We start from the raw sequence: 20324 nt of genomic DNA on the forward strand, positions 1-20324 counted from the left end.
CCGAGCCGCGGATGTAGGGATCAGGTTCTGGCGCTGCTGCTGCTCCCGCCACGGTCAGTGCGTGTTTGGTTGTCGGCTTCAGCGGCAGCGGAACTGGTCGCTGCCCCCCTGCTCTTACTGTCCGTCGTGTAAAGCTGTCCGGGTCAGACGCAGGTCAACGCAGCAAACATGAGGCCCGCGCGTCTCCTGCATCCACGCCTGCTGGGATATTTTGTGCCCTTGGAGCGTAAGGTGCACAAAGGCGATCGCTTTTTTGTCGCGCTGTTTCTATTCGTGTCCAGCAACGCTGCTGAATCAGTCTGTGGCACAGCAACAGGGGAGAGAAGCCCTCTCGGCTCTGCAGTCGGGCTCTCACAAGCCGCCGGCTCTGGGTGGGAACTGGTAGCGAAGGGCTGCCCGCGCCGCAGCCCCCCGTGCCGAGAACGCCTCCTCCCCGGGCAGAGCCCCGATCCAGCGTCCGCACCGGTGCCGCGTCCGCGCTGCCCACGCCGTGCCCACGGGAAGGGCCGCGAAAGAACTCTGCAACTCTTGACTGGATCAGGATGTAACCAATGCTGAACTCCAGTTTAGTCCGAAGCAACCAGTGGACACCTATGCTGGTGTCTGCTGGGTGGGTTGGTTTCTTTTTTTTTTGATTCTTCAGGGTATCGAGACAAAAGTAAAACCGAGGAGGAGCCGACATTCTCATCGTTTATCAGAGATGTATCTCATTTTGCTGTACATTCCTTTTTTAGGACGTGTTATCTGTTTAAAAAAAGAAAAAACAGAAAAAAAGAAAAAGGTAAAAGATAAAAACAGATGTGTAGTGAAAAATCTTCTGTAACTTTGGATTAAGAGGTAACTGATCTTTTTAAAAAGAGAACTAAGTTATTTACTTTGTAAATGTGCTGATGGCATGGATCCATCTTACTGACCTCAGCAGCCTTTTTTTTTTAAGATTTTGGGTTTTTGTTTCCACTATTAAGTTATTTTAAATTGTGGTTGAGCAATAGAAAAATTGAAATATGGATTGTGCATGACTGTGTCTTGAGTGTAAAAATATTGCAGTTCGAAACTTGGACCCTAAAGTATTGCAAATTAAAGTTATAAATACCGACGGATTGTGTGGCTGCGGCTTTTCCTGGAGGGTTTGCTGGCGCCGGCTGACGCAGCAGCGGCAGGGCTGGCTGAAGGTACGCCGGCCTCCGCCGTCCGCAGGGCGAGGGGCACTTGGTCTGTGGCTGCTCCTGGCTCTGTCCAGTGCCCCGGCATATGACGGCGTGGAATGGGACTGGGCTGCCACGACCCCGCGCTCGGCCTCTGCTCCCGGGGCTCCGTCGGCTCCAGTGTTCCGTATTTATAAAGAAACCCCAGCCCCATCCCGATGCCCAGAGACCTTTAGAGGTGCTTGCTGAACGCTTCCCCCTCAGACAGGTACGTAACTAACAGTTTATATAGGTGTATTTTTAAATATGTGTGCGTACACAGATGAGACCCTTAGCTATTTAACAGTAGCTCTCTGTGTATGTGAATGTACAGAGAGCAAAACAACAAATTCTCTACAGTTATCGATATACACTGCAGCATAGAATGTATTTTATTACTGTATAGAACTAGGTATACACACATGCACCCATATATTAAAAAATACATTTATTTCTTATAAATGGCAAGAGAATTATGTCCTTTATGTACTGGTATCTATAGTGTGCATGTGTATAAAGTAGATCTAAATAAACCTAACAGACGGTGAGAGAAAGGATGTTGTATGGTTACAAAAGGGTCTCACGGAGAGACCCTCGTGTAACAAACATGCTAGCCCTTTACATATACTGTATATACATACATTAAATACATGTCTGTCTGTGTATATACAGAGAGAGAGAGCGCCTCATGATAACTGAACAAAACAGTCTCTCGCTTTAGCTATCTAGATACAGTATAGCATTATATATAATTTTATAAACACATACAGACATTTATATACATCAGACCCTTATACTCTCTCCCTAGTGATCTATTTGCATATGCGTTTTGTATCTATACAAACACAGTGAGGCCCTTAGCTACACAACGCACTCTCTTCCTATCTATAGGATACAGTATATAAAATTAACTATGTATGTATATGTATAATATAGCTATGTATTTCTCTATGCATATATGCACACATATATAGCTATACACATATGTAGATCTATTAATATATGGATATTAGTAAAATATACAATGTACTATATAGACAGTGTTGTATGTGCTGTGTGTATATAGTACATATTTATAGCGAGAATATATACAGAGAGACCTTTCTATAACTATATGATTCTCTCTACATCAGCATATATTTATATGTATTACATGTATATAAGCAGAGGCACTTCTATAACTACATATCACACCACACACACTCGTGGTTTAACCCGACAGCTGGCAGCTAGGACCTGACAGCCGCTCGCTCACTGCTCCCCCCCCCTCCCCCGTGGGGTGGGGAGGGGGAATGGGGAAAAAAGTGAAACCCCCTGAGTTAAAGACAGTTGAACAAGACAACAATGGAAGGAATAATAATAACAAGAAGAAGAATAAAGAATATGCAAAACATTTGATACATAATACAATTTTTTGACCGATTGTGCAGCCGGTCCCCAGGCAGCGATAACAGAACTCAGAATTCGCAGATTTTGCAGAACTTGCCGAACTCACTCATGGAAAAGTTCCCACCTCCCCCAGCCAAGCCCCAGTACAAACCGAGCATGACGCCTGTGGTACGGAATATTTCCGCTGGCCAGGCTGGGCTGGCTGCGCTCCCTCCCAGCTCCTGCACACCTGCGCAGCAGCCGAGCACGGGAAACTGAGAAAAGGTCCTCGATTTCTTAGCAACAACTAAAAACATCCGTGTGTTATCAACATTATTCTCCTACCAAATCCGAAACACAGCAGCTACTGGGAAGAAAATTAACTTTATCCCAGCCACAGCCACCCCTTACTCCGTACCACATACATCATGCTCAGGCCCCACACTTTCCAATAAATCACCACTTTTCCTGGTTTTTGAGACACAAACTTATCGCTCCCTCAGGCTTTGGGCCAGCCCTCGAAAACATCCGTTGGGTTTGTTTAGCCCACGGCATTGGGCTCCATCTGTCCAACAGCCTCTCTGGGCCATGCAGCACCCGGAGCTCGTGGCCGGTCTGTCTGGCGCAGCCCATGCCCACGGGCTGGGGGCTGAAGGTGTCCCTCGTGCAAGGTGCTGGGTGCCAGCTGCCGAAGCCAGGGCTCATTCTAGCACTGCTGCACTTTGCTCGGTTTCATCAACGTTCAGCCTTCGTTAATCTGAGTGATTCTGTTACACCCTTGCTATGACACAGCAGCTAACAGAAGTGATGACGCACAGTATTATCTAGCAATTAACATCACACAGTTCAAATTATTGGCTGTCCTCACCCAATATCCAGTCCCCTTGAGGTACACATCTGACGTCCCCATCTTTCCACACACCCCTCCACCCCCCACCCCCCCGGCCCCGTGCACCCAGGTCCCTGAGCAAAAACGATCCCATGGATGGGTTTGCCTGCACCGGTGGCAGGGCTAATCCAGGCTGTCTGCCCTAGCAGAGTCTTCACATGCACTGCGGGGACTTCATCCCTCTCTGCAGCCTCTGTGAACAGGGCAGCTCGCTTCTCATTTTTCTAGCAGTTTAGTATATGGTGGGGGTCTCCTCAGCATGTGTCACCTCCTCCCCTGGTGACATTCGAAGTCTTTGTCCTCTGGCCAGTCCACAATCACTTCCACAATCCCTGGGCAGCCGGGGTTTCCCATTTGAACCCACTGTGTGATCAGTGCAACCCATTTATGCCATGTGGCATGGGGAGCAGCTCTGTGGAAGGGACCCGGGGTCCAGGCGGACGAGCAGCTCGATGCGAGAGACCAGCGTGCTGCTGCTGCAGCAAGGAGAGGCAGCAGGACGCCGGGCTGTGCCAGCAACAGCATCACCACTGCCACACAGCAGCCATTACCCCACGCTGCTCAGCCACAGCCGGAATCCAGAGCTCAGCTTTGGGCCCCACCATGGGAAAAAGAAGGGGACAGGCTGGAGAGGGCCCAGGAAAGGGCCACAAAGGTGATCAAAGGTGCCTGCCATGTGAGGGAAGCTGGAGGGAACTGGGTTTGCTCAGCCTTGATGAAAGAAGGCTCAGGGGAGACCTTAGCACCATGTTCCAGCGGTTAAAGGCTGGCTACAAAGATGGAAGCTCCCTTCTTACAAGGAATCACAGGGAAAAGACGAGGGGTAATGGGCACAAGCTACTCTGACAGGACACAAGAAGAAGGCTTCTTCACAACGAGACGCATCAGCCATCGTGATAACCTCCATGGGGAAATGGCAGATTCTCCAACACTGGGCACTTCAAAGATGTGGTGCTCAGCCATCTTGCCTTGACCATGCTGTTGCCGAGAACGGCTGGACCACATAGAATCACAGAATCATAGGTTGGAAAAGACCTCTAAGATCATCAAGTCCAACACCACCATGCCTACTAAACCATGTCCTGAAGTGCCACATCTACAGGTTTTTTTTTTAAACACCTCCAGGGATGGGGACTCCACCACCTCCCTGGGCAGCCTATTCCAATGTCTGACCACTCTCTCAGTAAAGAAATTTTTCCTACTATCTAAACCTCCACTGACACAACTGGAGGCCATTACCTCTGGTCCTATCGCTGGTTACCTGGGAGACCAACCCCCCCCCCTCACTACACCCTCCTTTCAGGGAGCTGTAGAGAGCAATAAGGCCCCGCCTCAGCCTCCTCTTCTCCAGACTAAACCACCCCAGTTCCTTCAGCTGCTCCTCGTAAGACTTGTTCTCCAGACCCCTCCCCAGCCTCGCTGCCTTCTCTGGACACGCCCCAGCCCCCTCAATGTCCTTCTTGTAGTGAGGGGCCCAAAACTGAACACAGCACTTGAGGTGCAGCCTCACCAGTGCCCAGCACAGGGGCACGAACCCCTCCCTACTCCTGCTGGCCACACCATTCCTGATCGATGATCCTTGAGGTCCCTCTAACCTGGTATTCTATGAGTCTACCTATATGCATGTATACATGTATACACACACAGACCCTGAAGTGATGTTCCCTCTCTCTAGCCATCTGTATTATATACTGCCTGTTTTTATGCGTTTTATATACACAGAGACCCTTCTGTAAATACAAAACATTCTATACCATATATACTTATGTATGTGGACCTGTTGTCGCAGGAGCAGAGTCAGAGATCCCCCAGGCAGAGCTCTGTGTGTGTTTTACACACACACGTACAGAGAACACACGTGGAGGGGGCAGAGGAGCGTCACAACGCCACGGCGAGGCCTCCCCTCTCCCCCCCGCCCCGCTGTAACGGCGCAGCCCGCCGCCACCCCCTCACAGCCGCCACCACCCCCTCACAGCCCCCTTCATCCCCTCACAGCCGCCGTCGCCCCGCCCTTCCCGCCGGGCCGCGGGGCCAAAATGGCGGCGACGGTGCGCGGGCGCCCCCCAGCGGCGGCGGGAGCACACGGCAGCTCGGGGCGGCGGCGGGAGCGGCCCGGTGGGTCACCCAGCCCAATCCCCTGTCCAAGCAGGGTCACCCAGAGCAGGCTGCACAGCACCGCGTCCAGGTGGGTCTGGAATATCTCCAGAGAAGGAGACTCCACAGCCTCCCTGGGCAGCCTGGGCCAGGGCTCCGACACCCTCAGAGGGAAGAAGTTCTTCCTCATGTTCAGCTGGAGCTTCCTCTGCTTCAGTTTGTGCCCATTGCCCCTTGTGCTGTCGCTGGGCACCACTGAACAGAGTCTGGCCCCGTCCTCCTGACACCCACCCTGCAGATATTTAGAGGCATTTCTAAGGTCCCCTCCCAGCCTTCGCTTCTCCAGGCTGAACAAGCCCAGCTCCCTCAGCCTTTCCTCGTAGGAGAGATGCTCCAGTCCCCTCACCATCCTCGTAGCCCTCCGCTGGACTCTCTCCAGCAGCTCCTCCTCTTTCTTGAACTGGGGAGCCCAGAACTGGACACGGCACTGCAGATGGGGCCTCACCAGGGCAGTGTAGAGGGGCAGGAGAACCTCCCTCAACCTGCTGGCCACACTCCTCTTGATGCACCCCAGGATCCCATTGGCCTTCTTGGCAGCCAGGGCACACTGCTGGCTCATGGTCAACCTGTCATCCACCTGCACTCCCAGGTCCCTCTCCACAGAGCTGCTCTCCAGCAGGTCCGCCCCAGCCTGTGCTGATGCCTAGGGTAATGGAACACCAGGGACACGTGTGCTGGTTTTGCACCTTCACCACCTGTCTTCTCCCTCTTCTCGTTGCCCTACCAAACTGCCTCTACCCAAAGCCCTGCGCTGTCCGCTCTGCCCACTCTCCTCCCACCCCACGGGTTAAGCTCCGGGGCCCAGCAGCGGTGGCGGGATCGGGCCCTGCTAGGCCGCAGAGCCTGCGCTGCTGTGGGGTCTGCTCGCGCCCGGCCAAGACCCAGCTCCCACTCTGGACTTTGCCCCCGGGACAGCATTTCCCACGTCCGAGCCATCGTGAGGAGAAACGCGAAGGTGGGTGCTGCGGCTGCCAGCACGGCCATGCCAGGCGTGACGCCCTCCGCTTTGGAGTAGAAAACACCTCCGGCCTTCGTAAGTCACAGCCTGGCAGTGCTGACAGCGTCGGCTGCTTTCACCAGAAGCTGCAGGAGAGGAGAAGGCAGCACTCACAAACGCTGGCCGGGAGCTGCTCGCCGTTAACATCGGGGGCCACGCTCGGGCTGTCCGCTGCCCCACCGCTTCCCAGGGTGAGGATTCGAAACAGGATGGAGCTGAGATAAGCAGCAAAACCAGGAGCAGAGGGAAGCTCTTCCAGCCCCTGTGGCACTGCTGTGCGCTGTGCTCGGCAATGCCAGCCCGTTAGGCTGGACAGAAACTGGGCTTCACTAAAATAAATAGCATTTTAGTTTAACACACAAATAGCACTCTGCCTGGGGCCGAGGGCTGCAGAGCGGATCTGAGTTACGCCAGAAAATCTGACAGGAGTCCTGAGATGCTGCTACTGTGCAGCCAGGGACAGGACGAGTCCCCAGGCCTGGGGCTTGGTCTGCCTCAGGGCGGGGGACAGCAAGGAAGGCCACAGCACCATGGGGACTGCGATGAGCCGGGAACTCGTCAGGGGGAAGTAGGGGCAGTTGTGAAGCAAAAGGCAGGCAGGGGGGAGAACTGTTCAGTGAACAGCTGAGGTACCTTTTTCTTCTTGAGAAGCTGAAAAACATCATTTGGGGTCATCCCAGAATGATTTCTTTCACCTGAAACCAACCGTTTCATTTCAGAAAATACTGAACTCGTTTATTTTTTGTCAACCTTTTATTTAGGTCACTTCATATTGAAAAGTAAACAAAGGTTGAAATGAAACATTTTCCAACTATTTCCATCTGTTTTAATTCTTTGGGGCTAATACTCTCTGCTGAAGCTGGCCCAAGCGTGTACATAAATGCAGCCCCACACAAAAAAACCCTTAATTTTCCCACAAGTTATCATTAATTGTTAAAAAATACTGCCCAGCTCTGGTAACATTTGATTTCAAATTCCATTTCCAGCCTGGCCAGCACTGGTGTTCAAGGGCCCCCTGTCCCCATACCACAGAGACAAACTACGGGAACGTCTTGAGCTGACATAACTAGCAAGGCCTAAAAATCATCACCTTTACCCACCGCACCCTGACTTCCCTCCTTGTCAGGCTGTACATGACAAAAGAATTGCTGGCCAAGCTCCCTCTGCCCCGCTGAGGCTGCGGACAACCCTTACAGCAATGCTGAAACGCAGTGACGGTGCTGGGAGCCATGGGGCTCAAGAGGAACAGACAAGGAACCCCTTCTCCAGCTAGAAGTTGGGGTGGATTTGTGCCCTCGATGAGCTCAGGCAAGCTCTTGGACCAGGCAAATGCTGGGGCAGCAAGGCATAAGCCTCCGGTCTCCTGCCAGCTGCCTCGGTTTGCAGAAGGGAAAGTGGTTCTGCTGGCCATCCCTGGAGGAGCCTTCTTCAGGCTAAACACTGACCCAAATCAATCAGCTGCCAAGCTGCACCCACCTCATACGGAACAGCCCCTGGAGAAAAGTCCGTCTGGAAGGGGGGTTATACGACATGGCCTGCTCTGCTCTGCTTCAGCACGGCCTCCTGCACGCCTTGCGAGCTGCAGTGCGGGGCTCTAACCCTGCTGGAACGCCAGCACGGTGCTTTCCAGCCGTACGGTGAAGGTGTGCCGATGGGCTGCAGTCACCCCTCCTGCCACGCTGCTGCGAAGCAGCTACCATGGCATAAAATAGTGTGTGAGGAAAAGCGAAGCAGGCAGGCCTTAGTGCAGGGCTAGGGCAGCCCGCACTGAGTTGCAGTTGCCTGTGTGACCTGCCCAGCTCTGGTCTGTATGAGGAAGGTCATGCTTTTTTAAAAAAATTGCAGTTTTCAAACGTATCTGAGAGTAACCAACTCTGAAGCTATGAGTTTACAGAGAACTACACTTGCCTGTGGGGATGTCAACCGCACGTAGTTCACATCTGACAAATGCTCCGTGTGCAAAATGGCTTGAGCCCAAGCTATTTAAAAAGAGAGCTGGGTTTAGGCACTTGGTACACGCAGCTGTGCTGATGGCAGTATCGTATCATTCATAGCCTTGCATTCCATCTCCAACACGTCGGAGAAAGCACTTTCCTACCACAGCAATAACCCTTTTGCAGCCCTGAGGAGACTTCAGAACCTTTTGTGAAAATAACATTAACTCTACTGAGGGCCGTTTTATAAATTATAAAAGTTGCACAGAAGGGCTGAAGTGGTTACTAGGTACACAGAAATCCAAAATTCCTGGCTGTACAAAAGGCAGAACAGTCATCCTCTAGCTTCACTTTCAAGACCAGAATTTGCAACCATATAAATCCATTTCCGAGAGGTCTAGCACAGTGAGCCTCTTACACTGCCAGAATCGCTGCGCAGCTTGACAGCACAGAAATGTCTGCTGTGAGGAAACCCGGCCGTCTGGCTATCTGCGAAAGGTAAAAGAAAGTTTGTACCGGAACCCTGCTTTGAAGGAAGTGTGAAATGGTACCTGTCCTCCATTACACCCAAGTTAAACTTCATCAAAGTTGTCAACAATAAACTGATGCAAAATTTCGAGTGTGGAACCTGATACCTGCCAGGGCACAGCATCTTTGTTTTACAAACCCATCCTCGTCATGAGCTAATTTTCTCCTCTTTCACTCTAGTGCCACGCATCACATCTAAGGAAGCAAAGGGAGTGTAATTCCATTTTTAGCATCATGTGGATTAGACAAAGCCTCCTTAGCAAGGAGGCTCCCATTACTGAATTTGTCCTCGGAGCAAAACCACAGCTGAATTGTGAGGTGCCCTTCTCCTGGCCAGAGATATCAACTTGTGAGTCATCAGCTCGAGGTGGAGAATAGAAGAATAAGAAAGTCAATCTGAGAGCCTTTATGCGGGCAAAGCTCTTACTTGCTGTGGTGTTCAAGTAGGCACTGCAAGACATGCCCTTCAATTTTAACATTGCCCTGGCATGCCTGGTCTTAAGGTTACGATCCGTGACTGAACTCCTTGAGTAATGACATTTCCACCAAGCAACAGGAAAATCTGATCTGTACCAACTACGAAATTCGCCAAGAATTTTATATCCCTATATGGGGGAAAAAATTCCAATCAAAGCTTAAAAAAATCCCCCTCCCAAATACAGCATGGCAGTGAATGAGGACTGAGCAGTGCGAATCCACCTTGTGCTCGCCACCCCACCAACCTGCTGGTACGTGACCACGGAGACGCAGCCGTTCCCGCCTGCATCCAGTGCCACTGCTGAGAACCGACGACACTGTGCTGGGAACCTGTGAGAACAGCCACGCGTGACTCCAGCCGATGTGCCGAGAGCTCCGGAAAGATGCTGCTGGGGAAGATGGCCACATCGTAACGAGCTTTTCTGTTAATGTCTAGTTTGGCCCCTCTTCTACTGCAGTTGCTGTATCATGAACATATATATGTATAAAGATATATTTTTTCCTCTTTAAGAGCCTCTCTCCCCATTATCCATGATAAAGTGGAGAGTTAGAGGGCTTTTTCTTTTTAAAGCGATTATGATGATGTGCAACCTTTGCTCCCGAGTCATTCACACAGAAAGCACAGACAAACCCCCCTGCTGCGAGGTGACAGCTCTGTCTGGCTCTGCGGGGCTTTGGTATTCATAGCTCCACGAGGTCATCGCTGGAAAAAACCTTGACGGTGATGTGACCTGGCACCTCGGCTGCTTCTCGGCTGCCTCTCCCTCGGAGCTGCAGAGTCTGCTGTTCTCTGGGGTCACTGGGTGAGGCTGCCAGCACCGCCTGTCCGAGGAACTGGTCACACAAGATGTTGCTGTTCCAGACCTAGAGACAAGGGAACCGAAATAAACGCAGCTGAAGCAGTGCTTCTCTCACACTCCACCTGAAAGGGTTGTGCTGGAGGAGGGTCACCCCCATTAACCCCTTCAAAAAGCAGTGAGGAGGGGGTGTACATCTAAATTTAGCTAATTGTCTAGAGACCATGTGGCCGAGTCTGGATTTGCATGCTCATTTACATATGCTATGCAAATAAGGAGCTAAATGCAGATTTTTGCTTTCTAGGTCACAGCCTGCCTAGAAGTAGAATAAAAATTACCTGTTTGAGCTCATCAGCAGTAAAAACCTACATGCAATCAGCCTGTCTGTGCCATTCTGCCTGCTCGTGCTCACCTCTGCAGTGTCCTCAGCGCTTTTCCTCTGCCTGTGTTAGAGCCAGGTCCCCGCTGGTAGAGCAAGGGACAGCAGCAGCTGAAACGGTGTTAACAGCGGGTTTTGCTGCTAGTCTCACGTGCCAGTCTTTGGTCTGTGAAGTTCATTAGTATCAAACTTTCAGTTATCCTGGAGAAGTTAAAGTGTTTGTGCTGCATACTGTAGAGAGATGGGGTGAGGACCCACGTGTAAATCGAATCTTTACTAAAGATCAGGCAATGAGGTAAATCCTGCACATGCCAAGAACACAGACCATGTTCCATCAGCTGTTGTATCAGTTCCCTCTAATCCATAAGTACAGCGTGTGGTTTGGGGGAGAACAGCGCTATCACCCTCTTTCTATTGGTATTTGTAGAATATACCTGTTCCTTCAGAGGAGTGCTATGGCGCGGGAGTACTACATACCAGTACTGCAGTAAAAAGTCAGAAATGCAACTCTTCTTGCAACACAGTGCTCTGAAGCTATTTCAGTTTCTGGCCCTGATGTGCCACAGTGAATTGATTCACAGATTCATTGTAAGATCCCCCTACGCTGATGAAGAAGACATAGTCCTTAGTATTTGTCTAGCACTAAACAACTGTATCAAACTGAAATGCTGTTCCACTCTCCCAAAGTTTTCCGGGACTGTCTCATCTAAATACCAAGCTCTGTTTCTCTAGCTAGTGCTGAGGTTAAACAGTGTGACCTAGTTCCCACAGGACTAAAATTCAAGGTTAAAAAGTTCTTAATGGTAGCCTTAGCTTTGGTTTTGTTTCAAGCACTGACTCTACGCAACACTTGGCTTTTCTTTGTTTTGTCAGGTACCAAATGAGGCAAAAGGTAATTCTGCGAATTCCTTCAAAGCCTTGGAATAAAATATGCCTTCTGATCCCCAAGTGTTGTCAGCTGCTGTTTTATGGAAGAGACCTAGACAGGACTATCAGTAGAGCAGCTGAACAGCTCCAGGCGTAGCACAGTAAGGAAGCAGAGGTTCTCACACTTCTGTCCTGGGTATCAGTCGTATGAAGGAAGAGTTAGCACACGTCAAGCCCGCTGATGCTGTTGTGCTCCCCTACCCGCTTTAGCAGCCCACCCTGCATGGCTTATCTCACCTGGATGATGATGGGGCTGTCAATGTTCTTTCTGTAGAAAATCACTTGTGTGTCGAAGATGGCACTGGTCGTATCATGTTGCACAGGGGAGCGCACGTTTTGGTTCTCACACTTGATAAGCACATAGGGATCTGCTCCTAAAGCACAATCAGCAGCACAGCTCTTAGGACATGGAATGGCAGCTGAACCCTACCCAGAAACCCGGCAGAAACAGTCTCCTCCTTCACTTGGCAGCACCACTGCTACTGACAGCAGGAACAAGGCTCCAGAGCATGTCACATCCACTGCCAGCTGCCCATCACCAGCAAGGTGAGATACCTCGTTCTTGTAACAGCTGGATGCTCAGAGCTGGAAACCAAGCACCATTCGCTGTGAAACCAGCTCACTCCTAGACTGGGATCACAATCTTTCCATATTCCCTTGCTGTGCATCATAGAATCACAGAATGGTCAGAGTTGGAAGGGATCTTATCGATCATCTGGTTCCAACCCCCCTGACGTGAGCAGGGACCCCTTCCACCAGCCCAGGTTGCTCAGAGCTCCATCCAACCTGGCCTTGAACACTGCTAGGGAGGGGGCAGCCACAGCTTCTCTGGGCAACCTGGGCCAGGGCCTCACCAGCCTCATGGTGAAGAATTTCTTCCTTATATCTGATCTAAATCTGCCTTCTTTCAGTTTAAAGCCATTACTCCTTGTTGTATCACTACAGGCCCCTGTAAAAAGCCCCTCTCCAGCTTTCTTGTAGGGCCCTTCAGGTACTGGAAGGCCGCAATAAAGTCTGCCCGCAGCCTTCTCTTCCCCAGGCTGAACAGCCCCAGCTCTCCCAGCCTTTCCTCACAGCACAGGTATTCCAGGTCTCGGATCATTTTTGTAGCCTTCCTCTGGGCCTGCTCCATCCTCCCAGCTCATCTAACAGAAAGTCTTCAAAGTGAAACTCTAAGCTCCCTGACGTTGCTCTAGACGTGAGAGCCAAAATGCACCTGTGGATGCGCAATCTGATAAGTGGTTCCGGGCGCCTGGGCCAAAATGGGAGGTAAAAACCCTTCATCGTCCACAATTCCTGTGGAGGACTAGGACGGGAGCTGCACAGAACTGCCTAGAGATCACTGCATGCACATCTCAGTGCCCGCCTTTAGACTGCCTAGCTTCAAAGTGCCGTCCACTGTATTCCGATGTGAGTATTAGTGTTAGGAGGTAGTTTTCAAGCAGTTTCTCTCCCAGAAAGTAAAATACTGTCAAAATGCAAAAACATTTTGTAGGAGTGCACTGGTTTCAACATCATTTTCTGTGGGAAACTGTCAAAGCAAATCCTCCCCATTTTCTCATTTCATTCCCATGAACCGGAGACAAGTTCTGTCATTTGGATCAATGTAATTTTAAAGTTTATATTATCACAACATGTTTGTATCTATTACCTAGTTAATGTTTTAAATTACACGTTAATGATATGCAACCTACTGAGATTATTCAACATTCTAGACATGCTTTGGTTTTTTTTTTAAACTGAACATTTTTACTTCGTTATAAATGTTGGTATTTTCTTTCCATTCCAATAGGGAGCACGAACCGATTTGGAAACACCTGTCTTTATCCTCAAATAGAATAGATCATTCCACTTTCTAATTAACTTCTAATTAAACACAGGCACTATCATTTTTTTTATTTCAACACAACTATTTCTGTCCATTCCTATTGTCAATGACAGCATGTCTGTTTTTTCACACCTTGCTACTTATTAGATACGGATTTTAAATAAATGAACGTGTGTAAGTGCAAGTCAGACTCGCGATCATTTCTTACACACATTTCATCCCCATCTACTTGAAAATGCCACCACTGGAATGACAACCGTAAGGCAGCACAATTCTAAGGCAGCTTTCGTTTTTTAACAGTTCATACCCAGGATGATTTTCCTTAAACACGTCACTCATTTGCAGGAATGGATACCAACCTCTCACGCAAACAAACCACGTAATGGCTACATCCAAACCAGAAGGAGCTACTTCCACTTAGGAGTAAGAAACAGATTTTTTCCATATGCTGCACCATGGTTACACCTGGCCAGACGTGGCCTGTTACCCTGACAACATCTCACACTTTCTACAGCAGGTAGCAATGCACTGGCTCTTCTGACAGGCAATTACTTTCTGTGTCACTGAATGTGTGGATGGAGCTCTGGGGCACGGGGCGGCACCACGCTGTGTAATCAGTGATGGGAAAGCTCCCCCCATTGCAAAGAGATTTGGAAAATGGATCTGAAGGGAATAGGGTCTTGCATGAAATGGTGTCAACTACTTTGGCCGCAGACAAAGAGCAAAGCAACATCTGATTATTAACAGTAATTAAGAGATAAAGGGCATAAGAAGGGGTGGGGAAAGGACACAGCTTAAAGAGGTAACAGGCATATCTGCTGGAGCAGGGAGCTGTTAGTGAAGGGACTTGCTAAACGAAAGGAAAAGGAAAGCTAACATTTGAAAGAAACAGATCCAAATTCTTACAAAGAGCTAGGAAAAAAGGGAGGTAGGAGAGGAACAGGAAAGGTACCCTCACAGCAAGACCTCAGGGTGACAGTGCTGAGTGGTCAGTGGTATTAGGAGGACAGGCTCCAATTCCAGAACAAAAGAAAGAAATGGGAGAGCTGCACGTGTGGGACCAGACAAGGGCCGTTCTCAGCTGCAGCTGGCCCAGTTCTTTGCAGCTCTGGGCCTGGCTTATTTACAGGACAAAGACAATGCAGAAAGGGCTAACGTGGAAAAGCAACATTCTAGTATTCGCCATGAGCCGGGAATGAAAACAACTGGAGCCGCTACTCTGGGAACTGCTCTGGCAGTGGAAAGAGGACTGGGTTCCCTTCTCAGGCACACACGCGACTCGAGCTACGCCTTGAACACCACGCTGTGTGTAAACAGCTGTTTCATCTCAGTCCTGTGGCCATGCTGACATGGGAAGTTGTGCGAACGAACAGCGGAAAGGAAAAAGTTGAAATCTATAAAAGGCAGAAACACTTGAACAGTAGTGACTTTTCTAAGGCTTAAAGAAATTTACGCACGGTAGCTGAACGCTAACTTTTTTTTTTTTTGAGAATTGGACTGAGGATCTAGCATCCACATCCTTCAGCACTGTACCAAAAGGCTTTCTAGAAACACATTCTTGAGAAAAAGTTCTCAGAGACATGCCCACTCTTCTCCAGCTAGACTGCTCTTACTGATATACGAAGAGCTCTGACAAACTCAGTCACTGGAAAAGGGCATGGGCCAAACAGAGCAGATGCGGTGCTGAGACACAAGCACTGCCGTGGGAATTACAACAGGCTGTTTTGCCTGTTGCAGCTGAGTCTTTGCTCACATGATACCTCTCAGTTTCTCCTGCAACACAGATAATAGAAGGGAGTCTTTCCACTGGCATCAATAAATCCTCCCCCTGTCTCTGCTTCCCTTCTCATGCTTTGACTGGATATTTACTGGCTGCTTTTTGTCTTCTCCTTCCTTCTATTTTGCTGACTGCTGCCAAGGCAACTGCCATTAAAGGTACCAGATACTCTGCTTACCAGGTATGTCACATACTGGAGATCACAATACCTAGTTTAGAAAAGAAATGGTGAAAGGCAATTAAACATGTGAATTCAGCATGGAATTTCAGTGGGAAGACTTAAAAATGCAAAAGGTGATTTGTTCTCGGAGAGAAGCTCTGGAGAAAAGAGTGTGACAGACAGTATGAAGAGCAATTTTTAAAACAGACTTCAGAATGAGAAACACAAAATCTCCAAGCACACAGTGCTTCCTCATCTTCTTGCAAACCTGCCACTACACTTGACTCACAGTTGGATCAGCTTCAGAACAAGCTAACTCGGAGAGAGGAACTCCAAGAGAAGCAGCCTATGCGCAGCCAGAATCGAGTCTGGGCAGCTAGATTCATCCGCTATTCTTGACAACAGCAAATTGTCCATTGTTTTTTCCAGACAGGGCAATGGAGCAAAGGCAACAGCAAGGAGAAGCTTTCCAATAAATTTAAAACAGATTAAATAACCTTCCTCTGGCAGGGAGCAGGGTTCTGATGACAACCAGCTTGTGAGCCAGGCCGGGTGTGCACTTGCTATGCAACCTTCCTTCTCTTCCAGTTTTGTTTAAGTAGTAGGGCAGAAGTTTGGGCTAAGCACAACTCTCAGATGACAGTGATGGGCTCATGTGAAGAACAGTGCATTCGAGTCTGAAATCCCTCTATCCAGCTGCATCAAAAAGCTTCAGAATGCATCATAACCTCTTCCTTTATCATCAAATTTTGCCTTCTCTCTGTGCTAAGGGATGATAGTGGCAAACCAGGCAAGTGGCTGGACAAGGGGGAATACAGCTGACAGAGGACAGAGACTGAGCTTAAGAGAAGCAGCAGCTTGAGGGCTAAGATGCTGCAGATCAGAAAGTGAAGGAGAGGTTGGGAAACCCTTGTGAGATGCAGTGGGGCTAATCAGACACAGCAGCTCACAGAGAAACCAGTTGCCAACAACCTTCACACCAGAAATGAGCAACATTTCTGTGAGGTCCCCTTAGCAGCAGGCAAACACAAACACTTAATCTACGTATTTTCTACTTGAATAGACATATTGACTGTGCCCAGCCTGAAAGGAAGCCTCTGCTTGTCACTCCCAATGGCAATTGCTGTGTGGTCCCTTCCCTCATCTCACAGTATGGATTAGACAGGAGGCTGCTGTTTGACTTTTAAGTCTAGTTCACGTCAGGAAATGCTCCAGGAGCAGCAGGTAAGGCCGGTATTTCAGTAACTGCCCATGTAACTTTGAGGTCTAAACTCACTTCTGAGAAAGCTGGACTTTTCCAGATGCCTGGCTGCTATTTTTCCTCGAGATAAGCATGAGAGAGGGTCCAGACGTGGATCCAGAAAAGCCAGAGAGAATCATAGAATCATAGGTTGGAAAAGACCTCTAAGATCATAGAGTCCAACCATCCACCCAACACCACCATGCCTGCTAAACCATGTCCCCAAGTGCCACATCTACACGTTTTTTAAACACCTCCAGGAATGGGGACTCCACCACCTCCCTGGGCAGCCTGTTCCAGTGCCTGACCACTCTTTCAGTAAAGAAATTTTCCTAATATCCCATCTAAACCTCCTGTGATGCAACTTGAGGCCATTGCCTCTCATCCTGTCGCTAGTTACCTGGGAGAAGAGACCAACCCCCGCCTCACTACACCCTCCTGTCAGGCAGTTGTAGAGAGCGATAAGGTCCCCCCTCAGCCTCCTCTTCTCCAGACTGAACAGCCCCAGTTCCTTCAGTCACTCCTCGTAAGACTTGTTCTCCAGACCCCTCATCATCCTCGTTGCCCTTCTTTGGACATGCTCACACCCAAAAATCCATTTAATATAAAGTCCTCTCATCAAGGACATATCAGATATTAAACTGATAAGAACAGATACTACACATGATCTTAACCAAAAGGCCGAGAAGTGAGAGATGACAAGGAGTTGCATTCTTTTGTGGCAGTATTAGGAAGCAATCTTAGAATAAGGCATATTTAATGTCCCTGGACACATTATTTTCTAGTGTAAATTCACAATCCAGACAGTGTGGTTCAAGGAATTTCTATATCCACTCTTCTAATCTACCAAAAAAAACTCCCAAATGTGAGAAACATATACCATACCCAGCTTTTTGTGTTACCAAAAATGGACTCTAGTATCCATTGGGAGCTTTGCCAAATTTCCTAGCACGGCGCCTTAGAAGGCAGAGTGCCAGTTATGGGCGTTATCCTTGTCATTGCACAGCTTGATTTTATTGTGTCATACAAATGTCAGCAGTGCACATTTGTCTTCATAGTTTTTTTGTTTGTACACTCTCCCTACTCCATTTGTCTGAAGCTGCTATGAGATACGGCATTCTGCGAGACATTCTATGAATGCACATTGAGTTGGAGACACAGGAAAAAAGAGGGTAATAAAGAAAGATTGAAACAGGAGTTTCACAACAGAATTCAAGATAATGGGGAAGCCACTGAAGGGAAGTAACTCAGCTCTCCTTCAGTGCCCCCTGAATGGGTGAGAATTTGAACTACAGGCTGAAAAAAGACAAAGGCTTTTACTGAAATCTTTATATTGATACAAAAAGAAAATATTATAACTTTTTGGTGAAGTTTTATTTAAAGTCAAAGAATAAGATTCATTTAGGTTTTGCGTTCAAATGCCCTCATGTTTTTGATGAATTTAAAAATGGCACATTGTTTCGCAGAGGGAAATGGAAACACTTCAGAAAACGATTGGCAATGATGGACTGATTTTTTTTCAGCCACTTCATGATTTCAATTCTAATTCACAAATAGTATCACTTGACACAATTATTCACTTTTTCAGCAGAAAAATAACCAAGCAGAAGGTTCGCTTAGGTTTAAACAGAAAATCTGTGGGTGCATTTTGTGTAAACAGTTCTTCCCGCAATTGGTTACCTTTCCAGTTCTGTCAGGGTAATCATCAGCCCAATGCTGGATGCTGAAATCAAAGTGGAAGAAGATGCTTCCACTCAACCTGACCACGTGTGGTAGTACTGGGTCCTAAAGCTATTTGGGCTATGCTGTAATTAAAATATTTATCACACATTGGTGTTAAGTCCTATTTGTATATTCCTGAGGGTCTGTGTCACAATGCACCAAATCCCAAAACGCTCTCTCAGCTCAAGCCTGGTCTTTGGCAGCTGCAGGCAATTGTTTTTAACGATCTTGTTAAGACTGTAATTGTGCTAAGGATTGTGAAATGCTAAGGGTGGAGAATTGGCTTTTATTGCTTTGCTGTGTCAGTGTTAGAGAAAAATCTGTAAAGTATTTTAAAAGCAAAAAAACACCCTTAAAAAAGAAAATGTCCTTCACAGGGCAAGAACAAGAACATACTGCCTCTTCGCAATGCACTGCTCTGCTATTCGTGTCACGTATAGCCCCTTCAGTCTCACCCAGCCATCCTGCTTTGCTGAGAACCTAGAGCCATACCGCTTGTTTGACTAAGGTGTTTGTAGCTCCTGTTTTTCAAGAAAAGTAATAGGAAAAATGAACTGAACCAATTTTCTGCATCTCTTCACCATTCCTGTTCCCTGAAGAGACAACCAGACTTAACAGCCAATGGCTTTCACAGTGAGAAGTACATTCAGTCACCACTCAGTGGGTGCCAGGAATACCTATGAAAAGGGGACTGGAATAAAACAGTAGCCAGCTGGTGGGAGAAATTTTACAGCTGCTTTGTGAGAATAGGGATGAAGGGTAATATAGGTATAAGTCTAATGCCTGCTCTATCACCAGAAGTTCATGCAACTGAGCCCCACATCTTAAACAGAAGAGAACTGAGGAGTTATCTGGAGCAAACACAGCAGTTGTTTCAGGAACCTCTTCAGTTTCCTGTTCCAATTTCACCATAGTATCTTTGATCCTTTGCTTTCTCCCTACCAACCACTCAGTGCTGGATGTGTCTACCTTTCTCTGTTGCATTGGTCATGGAAAATGAAGGCTGACAGACAGACAGTACCACTAGAAAATGAGGAAGAAAATGACAACTGGACAAGTCTCCTAATTAGCTGTCAACATCACGTGCCAGAAGGACATTTTAGTGTCCTTCAGGACACTCCGTTTGACATGCTGATACACAGTCCTGTACAAATAATTTAACTTCTTTCTGTGCTAGTATACACAGTTGAAAATGCTTGTTTGAAAACTGCATTTTCCTCCCTGAAGTGCTATTTAGCTTGTGGTAATACATAAGAAAGTGCTCTGAAGGACATGAATGACATTACTGAGGTAAATGTAATACAGTACATGAGTCTGCAATTCAGCTCTCTCCCTGGATATTCTCCATTTAGAAAAAACATAACCCTGAAAGGTTAATTTCTCACTAATCCCCACAAAAACCTTCTCAAAAGGGTCTGGCTACTACTGCCCATCTGGGCCAGCATAGACGACACATAACTCTTGCTGTTTTGCATCATCTTACTCATTTGATCTCTCCTTTTGAGCAGATTTTACAATGTGCTGCAAAAAAAAAATCCCATAAATCTTCAGTTTGTTTGGATAAAGCATGACTGCTTATATATCAACTCAGATCATCTTTAGAGGACTGAAGAAGCCCCTTCCACTCGTCCAGGCTCGCTTTACACTTACCACCTGATCTGTCTTGCTTCTGTAAACCCTCTGCAGAGTGAATTTTGATTTGGGTGACTCTGCGTGGATAGCCGCAAAGAAGACTCCAACATGTCATTTTAGGCTTATCGACCTTCAGCTCCCTGAAAAATCACAGGGAAAGAAACTGAAGCAAAGAATGTCAAGTAAACGATCAATGGTTGTGGAAATTTAGCATTTTTAGAACATGACATTTGTACTCTTTCCTCATCCACCATTTTGGAAGTCCGTGGTACAGAAATGACAGACTTCAGAAATAAAAACAGATTAAAGTAAAGTAAACCAAATCTGTGTC

The 20324-nt window shown here is 47.9% G+C and overlaps 1 protein-coding gene and 1 pseudogene across 4 annotated transcripts in view; both read right to left on the minus strand.

Moving 5' to 3' along the window:
- Positions 1–7405: 7405 nt before the first annotated feature.
- Positions 7406–20324, minus strand: part of CAPN6 (calpain 6) — a 68523-nt gene continuing 55604 nt past the window's right edge. For 3 of the 4 annotated variants that reach the window (XM_075435732.1, XM_009945225.2, XM_075435731.1), the window contains 3 exons: positions 20012–20133; positions 11872–12008; positions 7406–10395 (listed from right to left, as the gene is read on the minus strand). In XM_075435732.1, the coding sequence (XP_075291847.1) occupies positions 10213–10395; positions 11872–12008; positions 20012–20133 (442 nt within the window). In that variant the 3' untranslated portion in view covers positions 7406–10212. The remainder of the gene's footprint in view (positions 10396–11871; positions 12009–20011; positions 20134–20324) is intronic. The other variant, XR_012765519.1, reaches the window with a different exon arrangement.
- On the minus strand, positions 17215–17332 carry LOC142363160 (U2 spliceosomal RNA; annotated as a pseudogene).

The sequence above is a fragment of the Opisthocomus hoazin genome, chromosome 14, assembly GCF_030867145.1.
Source record: "Opisthocomus hoazin isolate bOpiHoa1 chromosome 14, bOpiHoa1.hap1, whole genome shotgun sequence".
Lineage (NCBI taxonomy): Eukaryota > Metazoa > Chordata > Aves > Opisthocomiformes > Opisthocomidae > Opisthocomus > Opisthocomus hoazin.